At 44.6% G+C, this 26,590-nt stretch overlaps 1 protein-coding gene across 2 annotated transcripts in view; it reads left to right on the top strand.

The window, feature by feature from the left end:
- The window catches only part of LOC147701894 (histo-blood group ABO system transferase-like), a 790,021-nt gene that overhangs the window by 410,761 nt on the left and 352,670 nt on the right, over positions 1-26,590 (top strand). For both annotated transcript variants that reach the window (XM_086930523.1, XM_086930522.1), the window contains exon 3: positions 4,146-4,238. In XM_086930523.1, the coding sequence (XP_086786649.1) occupies positions 4,153-4,238 (86 nt within the window). In that variant the 5' untranslated portion in view covers positions 4,146-4,152. The remainder of the gene's footprint in view (positions 1-4,145; positions 4,239-26,590) is intronic.

Below are 26,590 nucleotides of genomic sequence, written 5' to 3'. Positions count from 1 at the left end.
TCAATAAGTTGATAACTATGGCAGGTGTGACAGAAATTGAATAGAGCAAAATAATTTCCAATAAAAAAACGTTGTGTAAATAAGGTCAAAATCTTTAGAAATGTGGTAAACAGTTAATAAGCAGAGCGCTGAGCAAAGTCGTAATCCACAAACCATGTATATTGGTAGCTGGCCTGCCACTGGTAGGCAGGCATTCTAGAAAGGCAGTCAATCAGCATGTTGTATACATGCAAGGAGAATGTGACGGGCAGTTTCAGAGAAAATAAGCATAAAATGGTAAAACAGTACCTGTACCAGGAGGTTAGTGTAAATCAATTGTAAATCCAATGGCCAATGCTGTTTGTCGTGAAGTAATGGACATATGGGCTCCGTAGCAGTGTGAGTTGCTCCGTTACCAAGGAGATGGGAAAACCAAGATGGTGGTACGCACGTGGGTGTCACGTAGTGACGAAATGGCTCGACATGACTTTGTAGAGGCTGTGCACATGAGGAGCAGTGCCGCGAGCAGGAACCGTTTGAAATAGGCAAAACTATAAGAAATTGCCCACTTCCGGTTCCAAAGTCATAGAAAGTCGGGAGAAACAGGAGAACACGTCGGGCATTCACGGGAGAAGCTGGAGAAAACCTCTTCACTGGTCACATGAATCCAGTTGTCGTGGAGAAGAAGGCAGTTCCGTGGGTTCAAAGAAATGGGGAAAGTTGGTGGCAGGCTTGTCCCCCGCAAGCTTTGCTCGTCACCAGTGTTGAGAAGAGGTACACTGGTAAGTTTAAGTAACTTGTATTATTTTTGACGAAGAGCCACCAACTCCAGCTGCTGGTCTGTCAGTTCTCCTGGTAACAACTGTCTCACACCAGACGCTACCATGGATATGGAACAGCCAGGCACATGCAGCTCTTTGAATCATTACAACAAATTCATCTAATGTAAACCTGAATTCTCCATAAGAGACAATGACTTTTGCACTTGCAAAATGTGTTTGTTAATATTTATTACATTTTTAAATGTAAAGTGCACAATTGTGAAACCACCACAGATCAAACCTAGTAGGAAAGGCGCATTTCCTTTCAGTATCCAACTGAATCCTACCCCTGCTGGCCATAGGTAGCTGACCTTATAATAAAAGATGGGCATCTGAGATTCCAGCTCATAGTCTATTTAAATGTAGCACTTCATACAGTGAGGCTCAGTTTGGCAGCCTCTCACCAAAGCTTAAGTGTAAAATAAGTGGTTTAAGAGTGAAAAAATTAGGCAGGACACTGATAGAACAAACTCTGGTAAATCAGTAATGACAATAGTGGTGTATCTTTGATGATGGGGGAATTTAGAAGGATTATCACTTTTAGCCAATCAATCTCAAATGTAAAATGTATTTGGTGATGGTCAGTTTACTTGGAAGGCTATCCTTCTGTATGTATGATACACAGGTTAATCCCAGGACACCCATTTAAGTGTTTTTAAGCAGTGCCGTAAATACTTGAACCATTTGAACCTTGCAGCATTCAATGCACGCGCAGTCGTGGTTACCTGGTTTGTCTTCCTTTCATATGTTGCCATTGAGCTTTTCAGGAGCGTAGGAAGTGAAAAAATAAAGATTATTCTGGTGCTCTTTACACAATATGATGATCACAGGGTCCATCAACCTCCTCCCCTTTTATCCAATTAAATTAAATTTAAATCTCTGATCTGACCCTGTTGAAATGTAGGACTATCTGATTGTGTCTGTAGAGCTGTGTCTGTAATAGCTATTCAGTCTGCCTAATCACAAGTGCCATAGGATATAATGCACATACTTGTGATACGGTGGACAGGATGTCCAACATGTTTGTAATGGAGTACATATCATCCAACATCCAAATGAGGCCCTAGATGCTGAACAAACCCGGAATGCAAACCACTTTCATCTCTCCAGAGTCAAGTTTCCAGTAGTGACTGGTGCAGGTAAGAGCGGTGGGAGGTGGGGCTGGTTGGATGGTAGGTCTGAGTCAACAAATAACGAAGCGAGAAAATAAAAACTTGACTCAGTGCAATGTAAGTGGTTTTCTTTTTTTTTTCCCCTCGTGGTTGTCTGTCAACTTTCCACTTCTCTTACCTGCACTGGACGCAAGTGCAAGTTGCAAGTGCAAGTTTCTAAAAAAAAAAGGAAACTACTTACCTTGCACTCGCTGTATCGTCAACTCTATGATGCAGTTACTGGTTTTCTGTTTTTTTTTCTTTGTCATAAATTACAAATGAGTTCATGAATGAATGAATTATTCAGGTTAGGGTGTGCTCTTGGTCATGGGGTTTGGATTTAACATATGACAATAGTACAAAGAGAATATGAAAACACTTAGAGAACCAAAATGTATGTTTTTCTGTAGCTTAGAAGGTTTCACTCTCTTAACACACTGCACTCTATCAAAAACCCACAGCGATGCAAATGTTACTGTAATATGTTCTCCCAGATTTCACCAGTTTTTTAGCTATATTCCCCACTTCAAAACACTCTGGGGCTGATTACGATGTTGGTCCGAAAGCCTACGACCGACACCGTCTCGGTCTCGGGACTGACCGACCTCCAGTCAGCGGTTCCGACCTCCTGATTACGATGTGACCGAACATTGTTCGGTTGGATACTCACATTTCTCTATCGGAGCTTCTGTTATGGCCGTCAACCGCCCGTAATACAGGCTATCAGTGCTTGCTTATCATTGCTTTTAGTTCTTTAGCAATTCCTGCTATATGCTATATTGACCTTATTTTATCTCGCATAGCATGCCCAAAATGCAGGTTGCTTCCCCAGGCAGGTCTTGTCAGTATTAAAACAGGTGACAGAATGTTTACCTTCATATTCTTCTAAGTAACTTTTATACCCAGCTTTTCCTCATGTAAATATAACAGATCTGAGATGTTCTCTATTCTAGTCTAAGTAGCAAGATGAAGAAAGATATCTGGCTTAGCTGAACTTTCAGAGCATATATTAAAATTAAAGTTAGCAATCGAAATGTGGCAGATTCTGGAAGAAACACCAAACCATGATTGGTGCCAGTGTTAGGAGCACTACCTGACCCACAATAATAATTTGTAAGGTGCAAGAAAGGAAGCTTCACCAAAAAGCATGCAACAGTACTCCGAGAGTCTAGTTGACCAGAAACCTCCTGAAATGCTGGCGCATGGCACAACTGGTGGAACTTCCTTTCAAAGTGCTTGCATGGAATTAATATTGAGCCACATTTGTTTTACTAAGTCTTTCTGAAATGTAGCAAATTATATGATGTATTTGATGTTGATTCTTTAATGGTATTAGTCAAGTGCTGACAAAATACCAAAAGATCAGTGTTTTTACCCCATCCACAAGGTAAGTGGCAGTGTTATGTTATGTATTACAGTCTAATTGCACCTCCAGTCTGACTTTTGAGTATGCCCACAATCTGTAAACTGTGAAGAAATGCAGGGGCGGCTGGTGACATTTTAAAGTGGTGTGGCGCAAACTGATTTGCGAGTGCGGGCCCCAGGCCACTCAGGCCGGCGGCGACACCCCCCCGACCCACGTACACAACACTCAAAGAAATGTATTCACACACGCATACACACAAACACATCCATTCGCAACACTCTCCACCAAACATTCATGCATACACGCACGCCCGCACCAAACACTTTAAAATAAAATAAAAACACACACTTATACCTTTCTGCCAGTCCTGGTCCGCGCCACCTCTGGGCTCTGCTCCCCACACGTCACTGGCTCACAGCGCCTCTGGCCAATCCTGGCGCCAGGGGCACAGGTACCTTCTCGCCCGCAGCACGGCCATTAGGGCTCCTAATGGGCATGCGCAACGCCGCAAAAACACAAGTGCGCATGAGTGGGCACGGGTAAAAATTCACCCTCCCTCCCCACTCATGCGCACTTGTGTTGCTGCCTGTACAATCATGTCAATCAATCAACATGACCCCAGGCAGGGCGTTCTGACGTCATGTTGATTCATTGACATGATTGTCACAGTCTTAACTCAAAAACGCCGAGGGAGCTGTGGGCGGCTTCGGGCAGGGGGGGCTACGCCCCAACGGACGAATCGCGCCTGAAGAAATGTGATGTTATATACAGCAAAGTGTGATGTTATATACATAGATTGATATCTACTGGTCATCTCTTTCTCTCTAGGTGCACCATGCTCTGGGACACTGACACATATGTGCTGGATATTTTCATCTTCCGCTCAATTGTTGTAGCCGCTGCCATCTTCTTCATCTACAAGTATGTTATTCTTAACTGTTCATTAATTTTCTGTATCGCTTAAAATCTGCCACATTCCACAGTGTTCAAGAGTTCTGTGACAACAAGACACACACAAAATATTGTTACCCTCCTGTTCAAATACAGTGAAGAGGTTTCTAGAAAAAGCATATCACTGAAGATCCAAGCTTTTCCAGGCATTTTTGTGCAAAGTAGGTATACTGAGATGCCATAGTAGAACTGTGTTGTGATTCCAAAGTTTGGCTCAGCATATTACAGTATAGAGTATGCTTTACAATTTAGTAAAATTATTCTGGCTAGTGATCCATGGATCAAACCATAAGAGACTTAGGGACTGATTTTGAGTTTGGCGGTCATAAGATAGCCAGATTGGCGGTGGTCCGTCTGCCGCATTACGACTTCAAATGTCTTTGCAGTGGAGGACCACCAGCTGTGCCAGGGAACCGTCGTTCCCTGGCGGTGGTAGAGCTCGGCCACAATGTAACATACTGAGCAGGCCTCTTGAGCATTGCAGACAATGATGTGTAATGACAGAACACAATTTAATTATCCTATATTTGAAAAATAGATTTATTTAAAAAATGAGAGAAAGCAGTTAATTCATTGAGGTGAATTGGTGTGCAACTCAAGTAATAAAGCCTCTATCCTCTTAGGTCCAGCCAAAGGTTTCAGTAATTTAAACCTGAGCTCAACCTCTGGTATCTACAGCACCAAGTGGACAGGCTTAACCTTTCTTTTTTTTAATTACATTTTACAATACACATTGATAGTACAGTATCATGTAATGATTCAGCAAATCAATGTACAATGCCCCATTAGGTCAATGCATCAGACATAGTAGCGGAAACATCTGTAGGGGATATTGGTTCATTCTTTAAGGGTACTGTGGCAAATTATATGATTAACAGTTTGAACTGGCAGAGCACTAATAGTTCCAGAGTCAAGATTTGTGTCTCCTATGTGGAGGGCGGTATGCGTGGCACATGGCAGGCATCCAGCTCCTTAGTTCTGTTATCAACCACAGCAGGCCCACAAACTGCTTTCCGGCACCGCTTCAGTTACACACAGAAGAGGGAATGAGGCAAGGTGGGGGATCTGAGGGGAACACTCCAGGCATGGTGTCACGTTGATAAATCCCCAGCAATCCCGCCTCCATGGTGCTGAGATCGACTCTACCCATAATCTCGGCCAAGGCATATAAGACTGCCACCCATAATAACTGTGCCTCTGGGCAGTTCCAGAACATATGAGCCATATCTGCATTTCTAGAACCACATCTAGGGCACACAGACTTGCTTCCATACATTTGGTGGAGTTGCTCTGGTGTAATATAGGCCATGTGAAGGATGTTGTGTTGGATGTATTGGAACTTCACATTGCGGGAACGTTTATGGGGTTAGATAACCACCCTATTCCATTCTTGAGGAGTGATCTCACTGCCACTGTCGTCCTGCTCCAAGTCTAGTTTCGCAGGCTGCATCAAGTCTTGTGAATTAGAGGCCATCACATGTGTGAACCACATGATAAGGTGCCGGCTGGAACCTATCACATGGATGGCGTGTAACAATGGATATGTATTCTGAAATGCATCAAAGCTACTGTAGTTCAGTCAGTATTGTGCAGTGGGCTAGGAAAGGGCCTGGGGGAATGTCAATATGTTCGCATAGTTGCTCAAAGGGCGCAAGAGCGCGCCTGTGAAAGAAGGTGCCCAGTGTGTCTGCCTCTCCTACCTCCCAGAGTTCCACCCTTTCCCTTCTGATCAGGTCCCTGAAACGTCATGTAGATCTAACTCTGATCTCTGGCATGTATAGCACCTGTGTTAGAGACAAGCAGAGGCTTCTAGTTTAGCTGGCATGTGCTATGGTCAATAGGGTATTGAAAGGCGGGGCAGTTTATTAGTCTGCAACAGTAGTTCATGTATCATTTTAGCGGCTCTGTCCAGCGAGGATAAGCCCAGCTCAGCCAGATGTTGACCCGCCAGCCATCGTGATGGCCATTGCAACTGCGCAGAAATAATAATGTTCGAAGTTGTGAACCCTCAGTCCCCCAAAGCAACAGACAGCAGGAGCATCCTCTGTACAACCCATCTCTGCCCTTTGTTTCAGATAAAGGAGTCCAACATCCGGTGTAGTTTGTGGAATGTGGAAGCGTAATACAGTGACCAGCAGGTTCTGGAAGTAATATAGGAGCCGGGGGACCATCACGATCTTAGAGAGGGAAACTCGCCCCTGCACTGTGAGGGGTAGGGTGCTCCAAAAGGATATCTGTGGGTTCAGGGAGGTAATTGCCCTCGGACGATTGCCATCTAGAAGATCACAGGTGTCATGATAGATACAAACGTCAAGATAGCAGCACGTGGACGGCTACCAATGACCTTTGTAGGTTTGTGCCGTGAGGAGCTGCGGTTGCCATCTAGAAGATCACAGGTGTCATGATAGATACAAACGTCAAGATAGCAGCACGTGGACGGCTACCAATGACCTTTGTAGGTTTGTGCCGTGAGGAGCTGCGGTGGGCATGACGGCCTCAATGGAAACAGGCAAGTCTTGTCCGAGTTCACTCCCAGACCTGAGTGTTCCTAAATTGTTCAAGCACTGAGTTGACTCTCCCAAGTCCTTGCCGGATGTCTTGTATGTAAATAAGGACATCATCCATGTATTGGTAGACCACATGTAATTCCGTCCCTAGAAAAATGCCCGACTCCTCCCATATGTGACTCAGATGCTAGGCCGATGGTTCCACTGCCAATGCAAATAGAAGCAGGGACAGCAGACACCCTTGGCTTGTGCCTCAACTAATTTCAAGGGGAGCTGAGATACGCTTTCCGTTTTATCTCTGGTGGTAGAGTCTGTGTAGAAAAAATTAATGAGGAGGAGTAGCCTCATCGGGAGTTTCAGCCGAAAGAGTACTGCACACGTGTTCCCAGTCTATGGTGTCAAATGCGTGCTCTAGGTCTATAACTAACCCGGCAGCAAAGGGTCAGTGGGGTGGAGCCTGTTCCTGTACTCTATGCCACCTGCATATGTTTAGAGCGTTTGAGCGACCAGGTATGAAACAATTCTGGTCTGCGAGCACTTATGCTGGCATATACTTTTTTAGGTAGCCGGCAATTACTTTGCTTAATATCTTGTAGTCTGTGGCTCGCATTGACAGAGGGTGATATGACTTCACATCAAGCGGGTCCTTGTCCGGTTTTAGTAGCAAAATTATAAGAGACTAGAGACTTGCGGAGTGTCGGCAGTAAACCCCGGTCTGATGCTGCCTGATAAATCTCCAATAAATTAGGGACTAGAATACCCTTGTAGACCTTAAAAAATTCAGCTGGCAGACCATCCAGGCCAGGAGTTTAGAAGGTGACTAACCCCCGTACTGCTGCCCGCAGTTCTTGTTCTGTTATGGGCTGCGTCAACTCATATTGGACTGCTCGGTCAATAGTAGGCAACTCTAGGACCTCAAAGGAAAGCGTGTATTTGCACTTCACGGGCAATAGGGTATGGGTAATATAATGCTCTGTAGAATGTTGTTGTGACAGGGCGGGACGCTCCTGTGAGGAACATGGTAATTCCCAGGACTGGTGGTCAGCTGTTCCCTTGTCGTCCCTTTCTGTTCCCTTTCAACAGCCTAACTCCTCTTATCCAGTGGAGTGGCTACTTGCAGACACTGGACACAGTTGGGATTACGAGGACGAAAAGGAACAAGGCGCCTTTAAATCCGCCTTTCAGGAAGGCGGGACTACGCCCATCTGGAGTGTCACAGAGCCAAAAGGAGGAGGAACCCGGAAGACGACGGACGGCGTTTCCCCGGAGGAAGTAGGTGTTGCGGAGTGGAGAAGAAGAGTGGAGTCGAAGAGTCGTGGAGAAGAAGAAGAGGAAGACCCGACGAGCCGAGGTGTGGACATCAAGCCAGGAGGCCAACGTCTCTGCGAATATCCCGCCACGCTCCCGCGGGAGGAGCGTGGCTAAGACAGGTACGGGGCAAAGTTGCGGGTTGGGTGGGACGGCGTGGCCAGCCTACCGACTGAAAGCCTGTGTAAATACGCGGACAGTCTCCCAGTACCTTTTCCCTCATGAGCACTATCGGCACTGTACTAGCAATTGTATATTCACTTGCGCACTTGGTTTCCCTCACTCCCAGCCCCGAATACCCTGACGTCCCAGTAATTGCTCTTCTTTTCCTTTACTTACGGTCCCGGCGCATACTGCGGAAGTCACCTGTGGCGGATATTGCGGAAATCACCTGTGTGGCAGAAACATCTCCCCTGCGTGGCAGAACCATCCTGGAATTCCCATGTTTCCCCAAGGGCGTGAAAACGGATCCGGAAGGGTTCGCAAGAAAAAGACTCTCTAGTAGGAGAAGAAAAGCGTATATGAAAATAAAACCCTCTTTAAAATCGCTAATCAAGGTTTCAGACTCAGTTCCTTCTGCACCCCCTGCTCCCACCCCTGTACAGTTTTGAATGCCTTTTGTATATCTAGCTGGGTGGTGACCATGTTTGTTGGGGATTGCTGTATTGCCGTGATAGGTACCTGTGGTGTCGCGCTGCGTAGGAGCCAGCCCAGTGTCTCGTCCGCTTTGTCTCCCTCTGCATGTACCCTCGCCTGGTAGACCCTAAAGTCGAGCCATTGCAGCTGTGCCACCAGCTGGCATTGGCAGTCCCTGCAGTAGTGAGGACTCGATGTTCTGCTGTGGCCTCTCACGCCCATGCCTCAAGGGTACTCAGGGTTGCCTCCAAGGTTGTCATCCTTATATGTCTATCCACACCCCCATAATGGTGCTAATGCAATGCTCCCGCACTGTCCGCCTGGATATAGCTGTGCCCCAGTTTTCTGTAAAGTGGTTAGTCAGCATTTCCTGTTTCCGATCCTGAAAAACACTGCCTTCCTGTATGGTCAACTGAAATCACCAGGTGGGTGCGGTGGGTGCAGGTTGGACACACACCCAGCGCAATAGCAGGGGATTGTGGTAGGAGAATATGTGGCCTTAATATTCACCATCTGTTCGTTGTGCATGTATTGCTGGGGAAGATGTCTGTGACTGCTTTTTTAATAAAGCAGTTTTTTTTAAATGTAGCCTGTTTTCCTGAACGGAAAACAGGGTGCATTTAAAAAAGAAAAATTAAACTTTTCACTTTCATTTTTTAAGGGCAGGCAGTGGTCCCTGGGACCACTATCTGCTCTTAAAAAAATATTTTCTCACCCATTCACAAAGGTAAAGGGGTACCCCATTTGCGAGTGGCTTTTCACCCTTTTGAAAAGGGCAGGGAACTGCAAGTGTTTTGCGACCCCAAATGCGGTTGCAAAACAATCATACATTGCAGTCAGAATCGTTATTAGGAAGGGATGCCCTTGGCACGCCCTTTCCTAATAGCGAGTCACAAGTCATATTTTTTAAATCGCTAATAGCGACTCGCAAAGTACGACTTGTACATGGGTCTGACAAACTTTGCGGTCGCAAACTGGACGAATTCTCATTTGCAACTGCAAAAACGGTAGTACATCTGCCCCTAAGACTACAGTTTAAAGGATGATCAGAAAAGATAAGAAAATATCTTAAATGTGACCCTCAAAGTCCAATTATCAATTAGTAAGTTTGAAGGTAGTGAAAATAAGAAAGAGGACAAAAGACCAAGAACCTTTGCCAATAAAACCATAAGAGTCCAAGGCAAGACACACACCATGTGTTTTTAAAAGAACCGATTAGTCAAAGAAACCATGGCCCAACTTTCCAAGTACGAACAATATATATGCTAAATACCTCAAAATTCTCACGGAGCGGATGCGCTCCAATTGCATCTAGCACAAAAAAATTCAATGCCTCAGAACTCCAAGGACGGAAATCAATTAGTTTGGATGATTTCTTAAAGATAAGTAATAAAATGTACAGAAAATCCAGATTGGAGTATGCCAAAAATTGCTGGAAAGAAAAAGAAACAACACCCATAAATGTTGTAAAGATGACACAAAGAACAACGTATGAAATAACGTGGAAAGCGATATTGACATGATTAGTGGTATGGCCAATGCATGCCAGTGAGTTCTCATCATATTGCCATACTACTCTTGTCAGTCAGTCACCGATATGCACTTAGAAGCAGCATCAAGTATATAATCAAAAAGCGCATCTGCAGGTTAACGCCATCTTACCTGAAGTCAAATAGTCAGCATGCAGCTTTGGGCCCACTTTACTCCAAGTGGTTCACTCATATATCGTCCCCCTGGCCCGGTTGTCGACTTCCTTAAATCTTGTGGGGACGCGGTGGCCGAGCGAGCATTGCGCTTTTTGCACTATTTGGTTCTTGGTGTTGTAAATCTTCACCTCGACCAACCCAAGGCGGGTGATTCTGTTGTCTTTCTTGACTCCCTTCACTTGGCTCAGCTTTCTCAACGGATCAGTCATCCTACACATCAAGGGGGTCACATCATAGACTCCATTTGCTAGAATTTTTCGATCCTGGTTGTCAAACCCTCGCCTGTCTCCTGGCCGGCCCGCTGCCACCACCATGCATCTTATAGTAAAATTGACCCTCTCCAGTTCCTTAGTTCCTTGGCTGCCTCTCGGTCCTCAATTCAAGAAGATCTTGAGGGTATTGTATCCATGTTTTCCGGCTGAATTACTGATTCAGTGTCTACCCTATCCGCATCGCACAGGCTTAAGCTGACAAGAGAGTCCCCTTCCAAGCCCTGGTTTTCTCCCGAGTTGAAAGCCCTAAAACATGATTGCAAAGTATTGGAGAGGACGTGGCGCTCCAGCGGTTATTGCTGTAAAGCTAAACTTGCACTTAGAGGCAAACAAAAAAGCTATTATGCTGCCATTGTGGTCGCTAAAGGCCGATACTACACTTCACGTATCGACCTGACTAACAATAATTCAAAAGAAATGTTTGCAATCGTGCAAAGTTTTATGTCCCCCAGCCCGCAGGCTCATGTCGCGCCAGTTTCGGAGTCCTGGTGCAACATACTCCCTAAGTTTTTGGGACAAAATATGTAGTATACAAGATACTTTCGCGATCCGTACCATGGTGTTTATAGTCGCTCTGTCGGGGCAATTGACTGCCGGCCCTGCCAATTCGCTCTCCACTTTTATGGCAATGGATCCATCCTGCTCACTTAAAATCCTTAAGGCTTTGAAGTCGGGTTCACCAAATGACCATTGTGCTGCCAGACTCCTGGCTGCTGCTGCGGACATCATTAATCCAGAAGTTTATCTAATTGTTAACTAGATCTCTCTGCGGCATTTGATACTGAGCCCCACTCCTTTCTCCTTGATCGCCTCTCGGAGATAGGCATATCCGGGTCTGTGCTGTGTTGGATCAGGTCCTTCCTGGAAGGCCAGTCGCAGCAGGTCTGGCTCCCTCCGTATGCCTCGGTGCCTCAGCAAGTGGCCACTGGTGTCCCGCGGGGGTTAACCCCTAGCCTCTACTGGTTTATCTAGCAGAATCATTAGGGGCTAAGGTGATGGCCTACGCTGATGACTGTTCTGTTCTCTTGGGGCAGGGATGATGACTCAGTCCTTGCTGCGCAACATTGCCTTTCATTGGCTTGCTCAGGTGTAGCTGAAGTGTAATGAAGAGAAGTCTATGGTTCTCTTGTATGGCTCATTTCCAGCTGACTTCAGAGGGAGGCTGTGGCCCTCTGGCTTCCCCCTGCCTAGTGCAGGTAGAAATGCTGCAAAAAATCTGGGCGTTTTAGTTCAATGAAAATTTTAACTTTTCAACACAGGTCAAGAAGCTGGCTGGGACCTGTTTTGGCACTTATAAAGCGCTGAGGAAGTTTCTATCTCTTCTTCCTAGACCTGCTAAAGAAACATTGGTCCGTGCCTTCATCTTGTCCCGCCTGGACTATGCTAACACACTCTTTGTGGGTATCCCTGACTACCTCCTAAAGAAACTGCAAGTAGTCCAAAACTCGGCAGCTAGATTCCTACTGGGTCTGTCAAATAGGTGTAGTGTGCGCGCTCATTTGCGCACACTGCTCTGGCTCCCAGTGGAGTCTCAAATAAAATTTTAAAAGCTGACCATTGCCCATATGGTCCTCTATGGCTTCGGCCCTATCTACCTACAGGAGAGATTTGCTTTCTATAACCCAGGGAAACAGCTGCGTTCCTCTTCTCAACTTCAGATGCAGTCTCCGAGGTTCAACCGCCAAAGGCTAGGCGGGAGCTCTTTTGTTCGGACAGCTGGCTTGGCCTGGAAAGCACTGCCATTGCCATTGCGTTGCATCCAGAAACATGATTGCAAAGTATTGGAGGGGGCGTGGCACTTCAGCGGTTATTGTTCTAAAGCTAAACTCGCACTAAGAGCTAAACAAAAAAGCTATAAGGCTGCCATTGTTGTCTCTAAAGGCCGATACTACACTTTGCGTATTGACCTGGCTAACAATAATTCAAAAGAAATGTTTGCAATCAGCAAAGTTTTATGTCCCCCAGCTCTCAGACTCATGTCGCGCCAGTTTCAGAGTGCTGGTGCAACCTGCTCTCTATTTGTTTTTTGGGACACAATATGAAGTATACAAGATACTTTCGCAGCCCCTACCAGGGTGTTTACAGTTGCCCGGTCGGGACAATTGACTGCAGCCCTGCCAATTCGCTCTCCAATTTTATGCCAATAGATCTGTCCTGCTCACTTAAAGTCCTTAAGGCTTTGAAGTTGGGTTCACCAAATGACCATTGTGCTGCCAGACTCCTGGCTGCTGCTGCGGACATCATTAATCCAGAAGTTTATCTAATTGTTAACATGTCTCTACGGGAGGCCGTTGTCTCGGTGTCTTGGAAGCAGGCAATAATTCTTCCTCTTCTTAAGAAGACATCCATTGACCCGTTGCTACCTGGTAACTACTGCCCAAAATCGCTTCTGCCAAGTTTGGCTAAGGTCTGCGAGAAGGTGGTCACAAATTAACTTACCAATTATGTGGAGGTATGGGGTCTGCTTCATCCGACACGATCTGGTTTCCGGCCATCGTGTAGCACAGAGTCAGCATTGCTAGAGGTGTCAGAGGCGATCCAGGAGTGTTTGGACACCAGTGGGAGAGCAGCTCGGGTTATGCTAGACCTCTCTGTGGCATTTGATACTGTGCCTCACTCCTTGTTCCTTGATCGCCTCTCGGAGATAGGCATATCCGGGTCTGTGCTGTGTTGGATCAGGTCCTTCCTGGAAGGCCGGTCACAGCAGGTCTGGCTCTCTCCGTATGCCTCAGTGCCTCAGCAGATGGCCACTGGTGTCCCGCAGGGGTCATCTCTTAGCCCCCTTCTTTTTAACATCTATTTTACTCTGCTGGTTTATCTAGCAGAATCATTAGGGGCTAAGGTGAGAGCCTACACTGATGACACTCAGTTTCTGTTCTCTTGGGGTAGGGATGATGACTCAGTCCTTACTGCGCAACATTACCTGTCCTCTGTTTTTGACTGACTTGCTCAGGCGCAGCTGAAGTGTAATGAAGGGAAGTCTTAGGTTCTCTTGTATGGCTCATTTCCTGCCGACTTCAGCGAGAGGCTGTTGCCCTCTGCCTCCCCCCTGCCAAGTGCAGGGAGAAATGCTGCAAAAAATCTGGGATTTTAGATGAATGAAAATTGTAACTTTTCAATACAGGTCAAGAAGCTGGCTGGGACCTGTTTTGACACTTTCAAAGTGCTGAGGAAGTTCCTCCCTCTTCTTCCTGGACCTGCTAAAGAAACGGTGGTGCTAGGTGTGGGCAGAAAATCCGTTCCGCTCGCGGATTTTGCGGATTTTCGGGAAATCCGCAATCCGCGAGATTTGCGAATTTCCCGCAAAATCCGCAAATCCGCGAGCAGCGGATTTTGCTCGCACTGCTCGCACTGTTAGCGTGAGTTCGCGCCCCGCGAATAAGTGCAAAATTGCAGAAATACGATCTTGGCAAAACTGAAAGTAACTACTTACCAGGTTCAAAAGTTCAGGCACATCATTAGTAGCCATTTCCTGTAGTGCTTCCTGAGGGGCCCCTCCAGAGTTCAGTTGCCAGTTGAAACTATTATGTGACCCTGCTCTGAACCTCAGAATAGTTACACATATGCCACAAAGGTCCTGAATTACAGCTAAGGGAGACAAGCAGGAGCCAGGCTGGAAGTTAAAATCCATTAATCAGCCCCTAATTCATTATTGTCAGTTGGGGCAGGGCAGGTGTTGTAACTAATTTTGCAACAATGAAAGCACTTAGCAAGTGCAAAAGATCACTAATCAGGGCGCACTAAGGAAGCAGGTGCCAGCTAAAAAAATATTCTGTGACACATTAATCAGCCCCAAATTAATTCAGGTCACTTGAGGCAGGGAAGGTGTGCTTTGCTTTGCCGAAAATAATGTACACTGGACAACCAGAGGGTGTAGTGATGAAACAGAGGGTGGCATGGGTGGGCCAGAGGGTGGCATGAGTAGTCAGAGAGTGGCAGTGGTGACAGAGAGTGGCAGTGATGAAGAAGAGTGTCCCAAACAGGCTGGACACGTAGAAACAACAAGTTCGCAAAACTTGCGACCCGACAGGTAAGTTCGCAAATTGCGAAATTGTAAAAACCCTCGCGAACTGGCAGAAACACGGGCGAACACAAAAAAAAAAAAATCCGCAAATTCGCGGGAATTCGCGGATTTTGCGGATTGCGAATCCGCAAATCCGCAAAATTCGCGGATTGCCAATCCGCAAAATCCGCTCATGCTTAGGTGGTGCGTGCCCTGATCTTGTCCCGCCTGGACTATTTTAACGCACTCTTTGTTGGTATCCCTGGCTACCTCCTAAAGAAACTACAAGTAGTCCAAAACTCGTCAGCTAGACTCCTACTGGATCTGTCAAATAGGTGTAGTGTGTGCGCTCATTTTCCCACTCTGTACTGGCTCCCAGTGGAGTCTCGAATAACATTTAAAATGCTGACCATTGCCCATAGGGCCCTTTGTGGCTTAGGCCCTATCAACCTATAGGAGAGATTTGCTTTCTATAACCCAGGGAGACAGCTTCGTTCCTCCTCTTAACTTCTGATGCAGACCCCTAGGTTCAACCGCCAAAGGCTTGGCGGAAGCTCTTTTGGAAAGCTGGCTTGGCCTGGAACGCACTGCCATTGGCATTTCGTGGCATCCAGGATCCTATGATCTTTAAGAAAAAATGTAAAACCTTCTTTTCTAGCTACTGCTTGGCTGAGTAGCCATGCGCGGTACAAATAATATAATATATCATAACATAACAAATAGCAGCACTGAAGTATAGACGTTGCTGTGTCGATGGCTATGATAAGGCCATGATTATTGTATTTCTAAGTTGCAAAAAGGTAACAAGAAATACAAAGAAACACACCATCAGTATCCAATGTAACGCCTTGATCACCCTAGTCACACCCCCAACATGTACGTAGTGTAGAGCCAAAGCTTACCAGCACCGTCTTAAGTTCCATCAGTGTGGACGCATGCTTAATGTGATTAAATGATCAGCTCTCTTAATATGGACAAGGTTAGTAGACAGTAAAGACGGTCCAACTTCACTATCCCATCGTGTAGAAAATAGGTGGCATATTGAGCATTAATTCTCCCTCCCCCTTGTTAGATAGGCGATCTAGAGATTCCCCTTCTAAACCATGGTTTTCTAATAAACTTAAAGTGCAGAAACATCACTGTAAAAGATGAGAACGATGCTGGAGACTGTCATATTGTCCTCTAGCCAAAGCGGCACTAAGGAAAGCACAGCATTTATACTACAAGTCAAGAGCCTGTACTATGCTGAGCATATAGCTCGTTCTAAAAATAATGCCAAAGAATTTTTTTCTATCGTGCAGAACTCCCTAGTCCCCAGCGCAGAGATCATTACTCTACCTACCTTGGCCGCCTGGTGTGAGAAACATATCCAGTTTCTTCATTGATAGGATTCAGGCGAATCTCAAGATCAGCACTATTGGTCCTGTAAGGAATTCTTCGATTGAGACTCCTTCATCTGGCACGTCCCTTTCACCCTCCTTGACATCATTTTCACGCATTGCTCCACAAGACTCCTCGACTATCCTCAAATCATTCAAGTCCGGCTCTCCGTCGGATCCCTGTTTTGCCAGGTTGTTAGCCTCAGTTGATGTGGTTGTTAATCCAGAAGTCAACACTTTGATTAATATGTCTCTTCAGACCGCGATAGTTCCCCTACATTGGAAGCAGGCCAAACTCCTGCTTCTGTTGAAAAAGCCTTCTTTGGACCCTTCCCTTCCAGCTAGCTACCGTCCTATCGCTCTTCTCCCGGCCGTGGCGATAATTTGTGAGATAGCTGTTGACAAACAGCTTACCAACTTTGTTGAAGTGTCTAGCTTGCTCCACCCAGCTCAATTGGGGTCAGAGCTACCTATAGCACAGAGACAGCACTCGTTGAAATCTCAGAGGCAATCAGAGAGTGTTTGCTGGTGGCAGAGTGGCTCTGGTTTTATTAGATCTCTCTGCCTCCTTTGATACCAGGCCTCACTCTCAGCTATTGGCCCGTCTCTCGGATATCGGTATCACTGGAGCAGCCCGGAACTGGTTCAAATCATTCCTGGAAGATAGATCACAGCAAGTTTGACTGCCCCCACCCTCATCGGCTCCCCAAAGTGTGACCACAGTAGTACCTCAGGGCTCTACTTTGAGCCCTCTCCTCTTCAACATATATTGTTGTGCGTCGATTTAGATACTGTATATAGGATTCCAGATTTATGTCCTTATAAAGGGACAATTCGTATTGCTCATATTTAGGCATAGAAATCCTACCCTTATTTAGGCATTATCCTTGCTAACCAAATACAGGCATGGCCACCTACATCTGTCCATCCACGTCACACGAGTTCTTGGAAAACCAGACTCTCAAGCCTTTAGGACTTCTCCTTGCATTCATTCATGACGTTCATCTACCCGACTTTTGCGTCAATACTGGCATTCCTAAACACCATCAAGGTATAAATGTACTTTCACTTGCCAGGGCAACACACGGTTTGACTGCATACTTGCACGATACGGCTTGCCACGGCAAGTTCGGAAGGAAGTCGAGTCCCCGCCTGATGCACTGACCAGATGCTGTCATCCTCCTCACAGAGAATCCAGCACCAGTGTTTCTGACTCCCATTGCGGGGCGTTAGAGATCGAGAGCCGGAAAGAGATTCCAATCTCTTTCATTCTAAGGTATGGAGCGGACTAGACCAAAAGGGACTTTTGGCAACACCAATCCAAACTATAGGTAAACTAGACTATAGAAAAATAGTACCTACTTCTCACCTCGTACTACACTTAGGTTAGGTACACTTTGGTAGAACTAGCTAGAAAAGAGTATTCACATTTTAGCCTGTGTTATTTATGTATGTATTTTTATGAATATATGTCATAGCTACAAACCATGCTATTGCACTATTATTTTATCTTACTGCTAACGCTGTACGTATTATACTTTGCATTCTGTCTTACGAATGTAGCAGTTCATATCTCATGCACGAGAAAGAAGACTGTTCAATAAACCCATTTTTATTGAAACGCCCGCCTATCTATTTCTGTGCATGATTGACTAATTGAAACTGTTATCTATTGTTTCCACAATTCTGAGACTGTTCCGATTCTAAAGGGAAACAAAATTGTCATGTTTATGCGGTTGTCAGAAACTAATTCCTTCTTGTTTATTCGATAAGTTTTTAGTGACCTCTGGGTTAGCTGGCACACACAAGTAATTAAGTTTAATGTTCTCAATAGAGACATACTGACCTCAGTCCTATGTCAAAACTATAGTGTATATTATTCCAAAGCGCAGAGCCTATCAGGGATATAGGAACTACACTACAAGCCTTGGTAAGGCACTAATTTAACGCTAGATACTGAAGTAACTCAGTCGTGCTTTTCTTAGAGACCCTCTACCCATAATGCTACATAAGAAGTCTGGAGTGGGTAGGGATAATATCCGTTATAGCAGAGTAGGACAAAAATACTATGTATTAGCTTTTTGGTTTGTTCAATTTTGAAGGATACAGTGTTCCAAAATATTGTGCACCTTATCTTTGTTCCCTTGAAACTCGCTCTGCAACTTTCATTAAACAATGACTGAAAACGGCACAAACACCGGAACCGGTGGAGCTGTACCCGACTATGTCGCGGTAGCTTTTGGTTATACAGGTTTTTATGAATCCAATGAAAATGAGATAATCATCGCTCCTAACTTAAGGAGAGCCATCACTCAAAAAAGTATAAAACATGGCCTAACACCAATAGGTTGTAGAGCAGTTTTTGTGATAGAGGCACATAAATCTCACCAGACAGAGTTATTCTACTCATGGATAGTATTCCCTGAATCACACGCAGTAACTAAAATGCTTAATTTCTAAAAAGAAGATGATCCACCTGAGGAATATATTCCTATCAACGATATTTAAATTCCACTCACATACCAGAAGCATGATCTCTGGTTTAAAGGCTCCCTAAAACATTTAAATCACATTACCAGGCTTGTTCCACTAGGTAGACCAGGAGCAACACGGCCAGTTTTAGCCAGTTACACACCTCATCCTGAAATCGAAGACCTGACAGACGTAAAATTTCTTATTCAACTCAAAGAGTTAATCAAAATCTACAGACAATTGGTCCAATATGTCACGGAGACTTTCACAGTCCAACCACCGATAGTTATTCCAAAACAAACTTCTCACCTGGGGAATACACCCAAAATCACTCCACAAACTTTACTCAGAGTTATGGGTAAATTGCCCACAAAACGTGAACAAATTCCGTTCAGGATAGCTAAAAAAATTACTCAAATCGAAGCAGTATTTCCTGATACTAGCCCTTATGAGAAACACAGAATCTTAACGATATTTTTACCAATGAGGATCACACCAGATCTGGAAGATTGCACATCTTGGGGTACAGACTTTGCTGCTATCTATACTAAAACACATGGTGTTCCGTCCATGGCGGTAATACCTGATGTCCTAAAACAAATTCAAAATGAATACGGGGCAGAGCCTGCTCTGAATTTAGGTATGAAATTACTGAAAAATTTCGACCAGGTCTCAAAAATAATATTATCGAATATTAAAGGAGAGGCAGCATCAGTGGCGATCCACAAGAAATTAAGGGTATTTGATGTAACTGAACAACAACAAGCACTAGCCAGTATAATTGAAAAATCCCATGAAGAATTAGGCAGACATAGTTTGGGTGGGAAACCCGTTAATCCACAACTCTCTGGAGGTCCTGAGAAGGACTCTATTAAACACAATCCTATCTCTTCTAAAATGAAGTGGGAAAATAACAAACATTCAAAAGAGAAACCTTCTTAGTCCCGAGGTAGTTCTCCTCAAAAGGAGCCCTCTGAAAGGAGGTATAACCTTAGGAATAGGGATAATTTGAGAAAACTTGACAGGTATCAAGATACTGATACATGTTCCTGTCGTACCTTTCAGATATCGTCACAGACAACCGAAAGAAGAGGGCGGTCAGATCAAAAAGAAGAACACGTTCAGAAAAACAAACCAAAACCTCAATTCTCCTTGAAAAAGGGAGCAGGTCTGAGGAACACACAACTCGAGAACAGAGAATGATCTCAGACAATGCTGGACAGTGCAGCAGAAGTTACAATAGCTCGCCAGAACCTGAAGGGACTTCTGGAGACCGTGGACTTGAATGAAGACATTCAAGTTGAAACTGCAGACTCTAGGGTTAGTTTTCCTCATAGGCTACATGAAATAACACTCCGGATGGAGGGAGACCTACCAAGAAAAGTGAAAGCACTATTTTGGGAGCGACTTTCAAAGGGTTATGATAAACTTCTAGCAGAACAGGACTGGCCACGGAATTTGTCAGTGAGTACCCACATGGCGAAGATATCATTATGCCAGCCTTCTCCAACCATATTCCAGTACATTTAAAATATACTTATGCCAGGAAATGGGCAGTTACCCAAGCCCCAGCATTATATAACAATTATGTAGGATGAGATGAGGACTCACCTCACCACAAGATCCATGTAAAAAATCAAAAAACTGCACAGAGGCAGTATCCAATTAAGCAAGAAGCTAAAAAACAGGTCAGGGAGATCTTTGATCAACTTGAATACCAAGGGGGGATTGAAACTTGCACCTCATCAATGAACAATCCTTTGTTTCCTGTTTCTAAACCAGACAATACATATCGTCTAGTTCTGGATTACAGACACCTAAACTCTTGTAAAACATTTGCAATGCACACTGTACAGCATTAAGGAATAACATATATATAAAACCACTTTAGATATTTGTCTCGGTTTATTTTGTCAAAACATAGCACCTGAACGTAGGTATTTGACAGCTTTCTCAATAATGGGGACCCAGCGTCAATTTTGTCGACTCCCACATGGATTCAAGAATAGCCCGGGGTTATTCTCGGCAAGGGTAACAGAGTTACTACAAATATGTTGATGATATCTATCTGACAGACGATGGCCTGGACAGGCACTTGAACAGGGTGAACACCATTATACTGGGCTCCGCCTCTGAGGGTTATGTGGTATTGGGTTCTCCAGGCCTACATACTCCGCAAAACCCGCTACAGCTTAAAAGATGTTGGCACGGAAACTGAAAATGCAAAAGACAAGTTTATTAAGACCCCATGGGGTGGTGGTACATTCCTACAGCACCCTTCAGTAATGCAAGAAGTATCACACCGAACATCGGTGCGAACCTTCTTTTATACAGTTTTTACAGTAATAAAAATGTAGGCGGAACACGTTTACAGAGTTTTCGGTACATATATGGTCATTTTTGGAACACAGCCAACTCATGGGAGGAGTTACAACACCACTGGTCAGTTTGGATGGGACATTCCTAAGTGATGACTGTCCACTAGTACAGAGGATTTAACTGCGCATGTGCGAGCTTGACCAGTGCTAAAAATAGCCTGTTGCTGGGCAAATTCAAGTGGTCAGTGGTACAGAGAAAGGACAAAAAGGGCCAATTTCCTATTTTTAGCTATGACTATAGCCCGATTATGTATAGCCACAGAATGGTTACAACCTGAAGCACCGACTTTTGATTTCTGGAGAAGGAAAATGTTTAATATATATGAACTAGAATGGAACCTGTATGTCTTGAAGGGTATCAGGAAAAAACGATTAGGCATATCGATATGGGGAACACTCAAAGAGTATATAGATGAATAATAGTTTTTTGTTGTACAGGAACCCATCCTTACCACCTACCCGTCACAATTATCTTTTTAGTAAAAGAAGATTTTATTTACCTGTTAAATGTCATGTAAATTGGTGAACGAATCACTTGTACAGTCAAATGACCCAACGATGATAATAAAACAAAATAAAAAAAAAGAAAGGACAAAAGGGTATGCTGGCCACGAGGCGACGCATTCATATAAAATGGCCGCCAGCACTTTCAAAATGGCTTCCGACAACCATAGTCAACATAAGGGAAATTCGTGTAGCAAAAGCTTGACGCTAACCCGATCACGTCAAATTACGACAGACGATCCTTTTAGCGTTTAGCTGAAGCTACCTCATAGTGGACATAATCAGGGTATTCATCTTTAATATCAATGGACATAATTTGCGCTACTTCTTTATGCATCATTTGTTAATTTTTAGCAATAGCTCGTCTGGACGGGATACAGGCAGAAAGACACATTGTACATAACATAGGGCCACATTGAATACAAAGGCATAGGAAGAATAATATCCCAATTATTACACATAGAATTGTCAGTAACTTCCAACCCCACATACTAAGATTTTGTCCAAAACCACCCCGAGAATGTCCATGTACCATTATCAGGATGTATCTCAGCAGCAATCTTATGTAATTTAGATATTGCATCATAAACAGAAGGTGAATTATCTGGCACGTAGACACAACAACTACTTCCGATAATGCGACATGCTCCTCCACGATCAGCTAATATTACATCTAACACCATGCGATTTTGGAGCGTTACAATTCTGGTAATCTGAAGCTCTTCTGTTATGTTTCCTAAAGCAAAAACTGTCTCATTAGCAACAGGTTCTAGAACAATTGTCAGTCGTAGACTTTTTCCGACTATTCAAAGCAGCTCCAACAAATGAGAAGAGACCTAAATTGAAATCAACATATTGTTGCAAAGCAGTGTCTGTTTGGCCAATTTCATCGAACTAATGTTCTCTTTACTCTATTCAATATAAAGTTGTGATACAACACGTAGTTATTATGATACATAGTTGGGGCATAAAAACGGGGGGTAATACAAAAGATATATAACATGTTCCTAACCATCCTATTGGGAGACGGTGATAACCTTTATTTCCACAAATAAAGTATGTATTTCGTGATGCCACAAACGTAATACCATTTGGAGTGTCGAAGGTGAGAGTAGTGTTACATTCACTTCGTCCTACTGGGATTGTACCTTTATTACGAACACAAAGATCGGCTTTCGTATCAATAACAGTAATCACGTGTAGATTAGACATATTTACATTTCTCTGATTACTATAAATTCGTGGCGCAGATACGTTATCGGGACGGTACTCTTCCCATTCGAACTTAGTCCCTTCAGCTTGTGTATAACCATCTCGATCATTGAAACAAACTTTGTTAAGTCGGAAAAGTAGTCCACCTTTCGTTGGCCATCGCAAAGTAAACAAGAGTGTATACCAGGCATTGCAAGAACCATTATGGGAAAACGGGAGTGGAATAAGTGGTGTGCCTCCTTTCTTTTGATGTCCAGGCAACATCCCACATACCCAACAGTTCGAAGTATTAGTCATATTGTGGGTGTGATGCAGAATCTGAATGAAGCTGTTATTCAAATAAGTCTGTCTGTGTCGCTCTTCATGGTAAGGCATGAAAATGTTCGGACGGAATTGGGGTAGTTGGCAATAAATGTTCTCTTGCCGGCACCAGGAGTTCTACTACCCATGCTATCACAGCTATCACCACAATTGTCATAACAAATAGTACTGCACCAAGAATTCTCTTATTTCGCATTGTAGTAGATGCCATAGTTCAAAGTTCAAAATGTCTAAAAAAAAAAACCTAAAAAATGAAAATATGAGTGCTGAGCTCCGAGGTAGCCGTTGGTTTCTCCTCCGAGATTCAAGACGGGTGTCGCTACACTTGGCAGAACAGATCCCCCCCCTTGATATTCCCGGCTTCTGTTTCACAAACCTCAGAGCGGTAACTCAACCAGTCTCGCACAAAAAAACTGCTTCTCTTGGCCGTAAGTTATATCTCTCTCTTCCAGAGACGGTGTGGTCCGGGAAGGCTCCCTCCGGCTCAGTAGGCACAACAGCTGGGCTCTTCTCCGCGTCCAAGATTTCTCGATAATCAGACAGCACAGTTGGGTTCACCAGATCCAAAGAGACACGGCGGCAGTGAGTGGAGTACACCCACCGCTTCCTGGTGGTGACTCGCACAGCCGTTCGAGTTGCGAGCAACACCTGCTCGGGGCCACGCCACCGCGGCTCCAAGCTGCTTGTTCTCTCAAAGGACCGGATCATGACATGGTCCCCAGGACGAAGATTGTGAGCCTCTCCAATGGAATTGTCAGGGAGCGCTTCTCGAACCTGTTGATGAATGGAAAGTAAATAATTTGTTAATCGTGCCAAATAATCGTTCATCATTATACAAGGCACATCATGTAACAACCGAGGCTTAGGAACTCCCCATATATTCATAGGCCTTCCAAACACACTTCATAAGGTGTGAGGCCAGTTCGGGAATGGGGCACTGATCTAATAGATAGCAATGCCAGAGGCAGAGCATCCGGCCACTTCAAAGACGTAGATGCCACGATCTTTGCTAGCTTTAATTTCAGAGTAGCATTATATCTTTCAACTAGACCTGCTGACTGAGGATGAAATACAGCATGAAATTACTGCTGAATTCCCAATCCCTTCATCACGTATTCCACAATTTTCCCAACAAAATGAGGACCGTTATCGCTTCACAAAAATTTACAAACACCGTAGCAAGGGAAGTACTCCTTGAGCAAAACCTTAGCTGTTGTCAACGCTGTATTATCTTTCGTGGGGAAGGCCTCAATCCATTTACTGAAAGCACACACCACCACTAAGACATACTTAAGGTTATTGCAACGCTCAAGCTGAATTTAATCCATTTGTAGTACTTCGAATGGTGCAGTAGGTGGAACAAACCCTCCTTTCGGAGTGTACGTCCCTTTTGCGGGATTGTGCTGCAAGCATATCAGACAGGTCTGCAGTACTCTTTTGGCCATATTGGCAATCTCAGGATGCTCCCAAACTCGCGTTAGCAATCGAGTAATTGCAAGAGCTCCAACATGTGCCAATCCATGTGTCATTTGAACCATCGCTTGCAAGTAAGCTGCAGGCAACTTCCATCTTTCCATATCTTTGCTTCGCCAACAACCCTCATCATCCAGCACTCCCTCTGCCACCCAGGTTGCAAGTTCTGCTTCAGACGCTGATTTCTGAATGTCTAGTATCTCCTCTCTAGCATCATGCCATCGCTCAGCCTGTGATTTCACTACATACATTGGCGAGGCATTTCGTAACATTTCGGTCCAACTTCACTATCCCATCGTGTAGAAAATAGGTGGCATATTGAGCATTAATTCTCCCTCCCCCTTGTTAGATAGGCGATCTAGAGATTCCCCTTCTAAACCATGGTTTTCTAATAAACTTAAAGTGCAGAAACATCACTGTAAAAGATGAGAACGATGCTGGAGACTGTCATATTGTCCTCTAGCCAAAGCGGCACTAAGGAAAGCACAGCATTTATACTACAAGTCAAGAGCCTGTACTATGCTGAGCGTATAGCTCGTTCTAAAAATAATGCCAAAGAATTTTTTTCTATCGTGCAGAACTCTCTAGTCCCCAGCGCAGAGATCATTACTCTACCTACCTTGGCCACCTGGTGTGAGAAACATATCCAGTTTCTTCATTGATAGGATTCAGGCGAATCTCAAGATCAGCACTATTGGTCCTGTAAGGAATTCTTCGATTGAGACTCCTTCATCTGGCACGTCCCTTTCACCCTCCTTGACATCATTTTCACGCATTGCTCCACAAGACTCCTCGACTATCCTCAAATCATTCAAGTCTGGCTCTCCGTCGGATCCCTGTTTGGCCAGGTTGTTAGCCTCAGTTGATCTGGTTGTTAATCCAGAAGTCAACACTTTGATTAATATGTCTCTTCAGACCGCGATAGTTCCCCTACATTGGAAGCAGGCCAAACTCCTGCTTCTGTTGAAAAAGCCTTCTTTGGACCCTTCCCTTCCAGCTAGCTACCGTCCTATCACTCTTCTCCCGGCCGTGGCGATAATTTGTGAGATAGCTGTTGACAAACAGCTTACCAACTTTGTTGAAGTGTCTAGCTTGCTCCACCCAGCTCAATTGGGGTCAGAGCTACCTATAGCACAGAGACAGCACTCGTTGAAATCTCAGAGGCAATCAGAGAGTGTTTGCTGGTGGCAGAGTGGCTCTGGTTTTATTAGATCTCTCTGCCTCCTTTGATACCATGCCTCACTCTCAGCTATTGGCCCGTCTCTCGGATATCGGTATCACTGGAGCAGCCCGGAACTGGTTCAAATCATTCCTGGAAGATAGATCACAGCAAGTTTGACTGCCCCCACCCTCATCGGCTCCCCAAAGTGTGACCACAGTAGTACCTCAGGGCTCTACTTTGAGCCCTCTCCTCTTCAACATATATTGTTGTGCGTCGATTTAGATACTGTATATAGGATTCCAGATTTATGTCCTTATAAAGGGACAATTCGTATTGCTCATATTTAGGCATAGAAATCCTACCCTTATTTAGGCATTATCCTTGCTAACCAAATACAGGCATGGCCACCTACATCTGTCCATCCACGTCACACGAGTTCTTGGAAAACCAGACTCTCAAGCCTTTAGGACGTCTCCTTGCATTCATTCATGACGTTCATCTACCCGACTTTTGCTTCAATACTGGCATTCCTAAACACCATCAAGGTATAAATATACTTTCACTTGCCAGGGCAACACACGGTTTGACTGCATACTTGCACGATACGGCTTGCCACGGCAAGTTCGGAAGGAAGTCGAGTCCCCGCCTGATGCACTGACCAGATGCTGTCATCCTCCTCACAGAGAATCCAGCATCCAGTGTTTCTGACTCCCATTGCGGGGCGTTAGAGATCGAGAGCCGGAAAGAGATTCCAATCTCTTTCATTCTAAGGTATGGAGCGGACTAGACCAAAAGGGACTTTTGGCAACACCAATCCAAACTATAGGTAAACTAGACTATAGAAAAATAGTACCTACTTCTCACCTCGTACTACACTTAGGTTAGGTACACTTTGGTAGAACTAGCTAGAAAAGAGTATTCACATTTTAGCCTGTGTTATTTATGTATGTATTTTTATGAATATATGTCATAGCTACAAACCATGCTAT

The sequence above is a fragment of the Lissotriton vulgaris genome, chromosome 7, assembly GCF_964263255.1.
Source record: "Lissotriton vulgaris chromosome 7, aLisVul1.2, whole genome shotgun sequence".
NCBI lineage: Eukaryota > Metazoa > Chordata > Amphibia > Caudata > Salamandridae > Lissotriton > Lissotriton vulgaris.
This window is presented reverse-complemented; position numbering and strand designations above follow the sequence as displayed.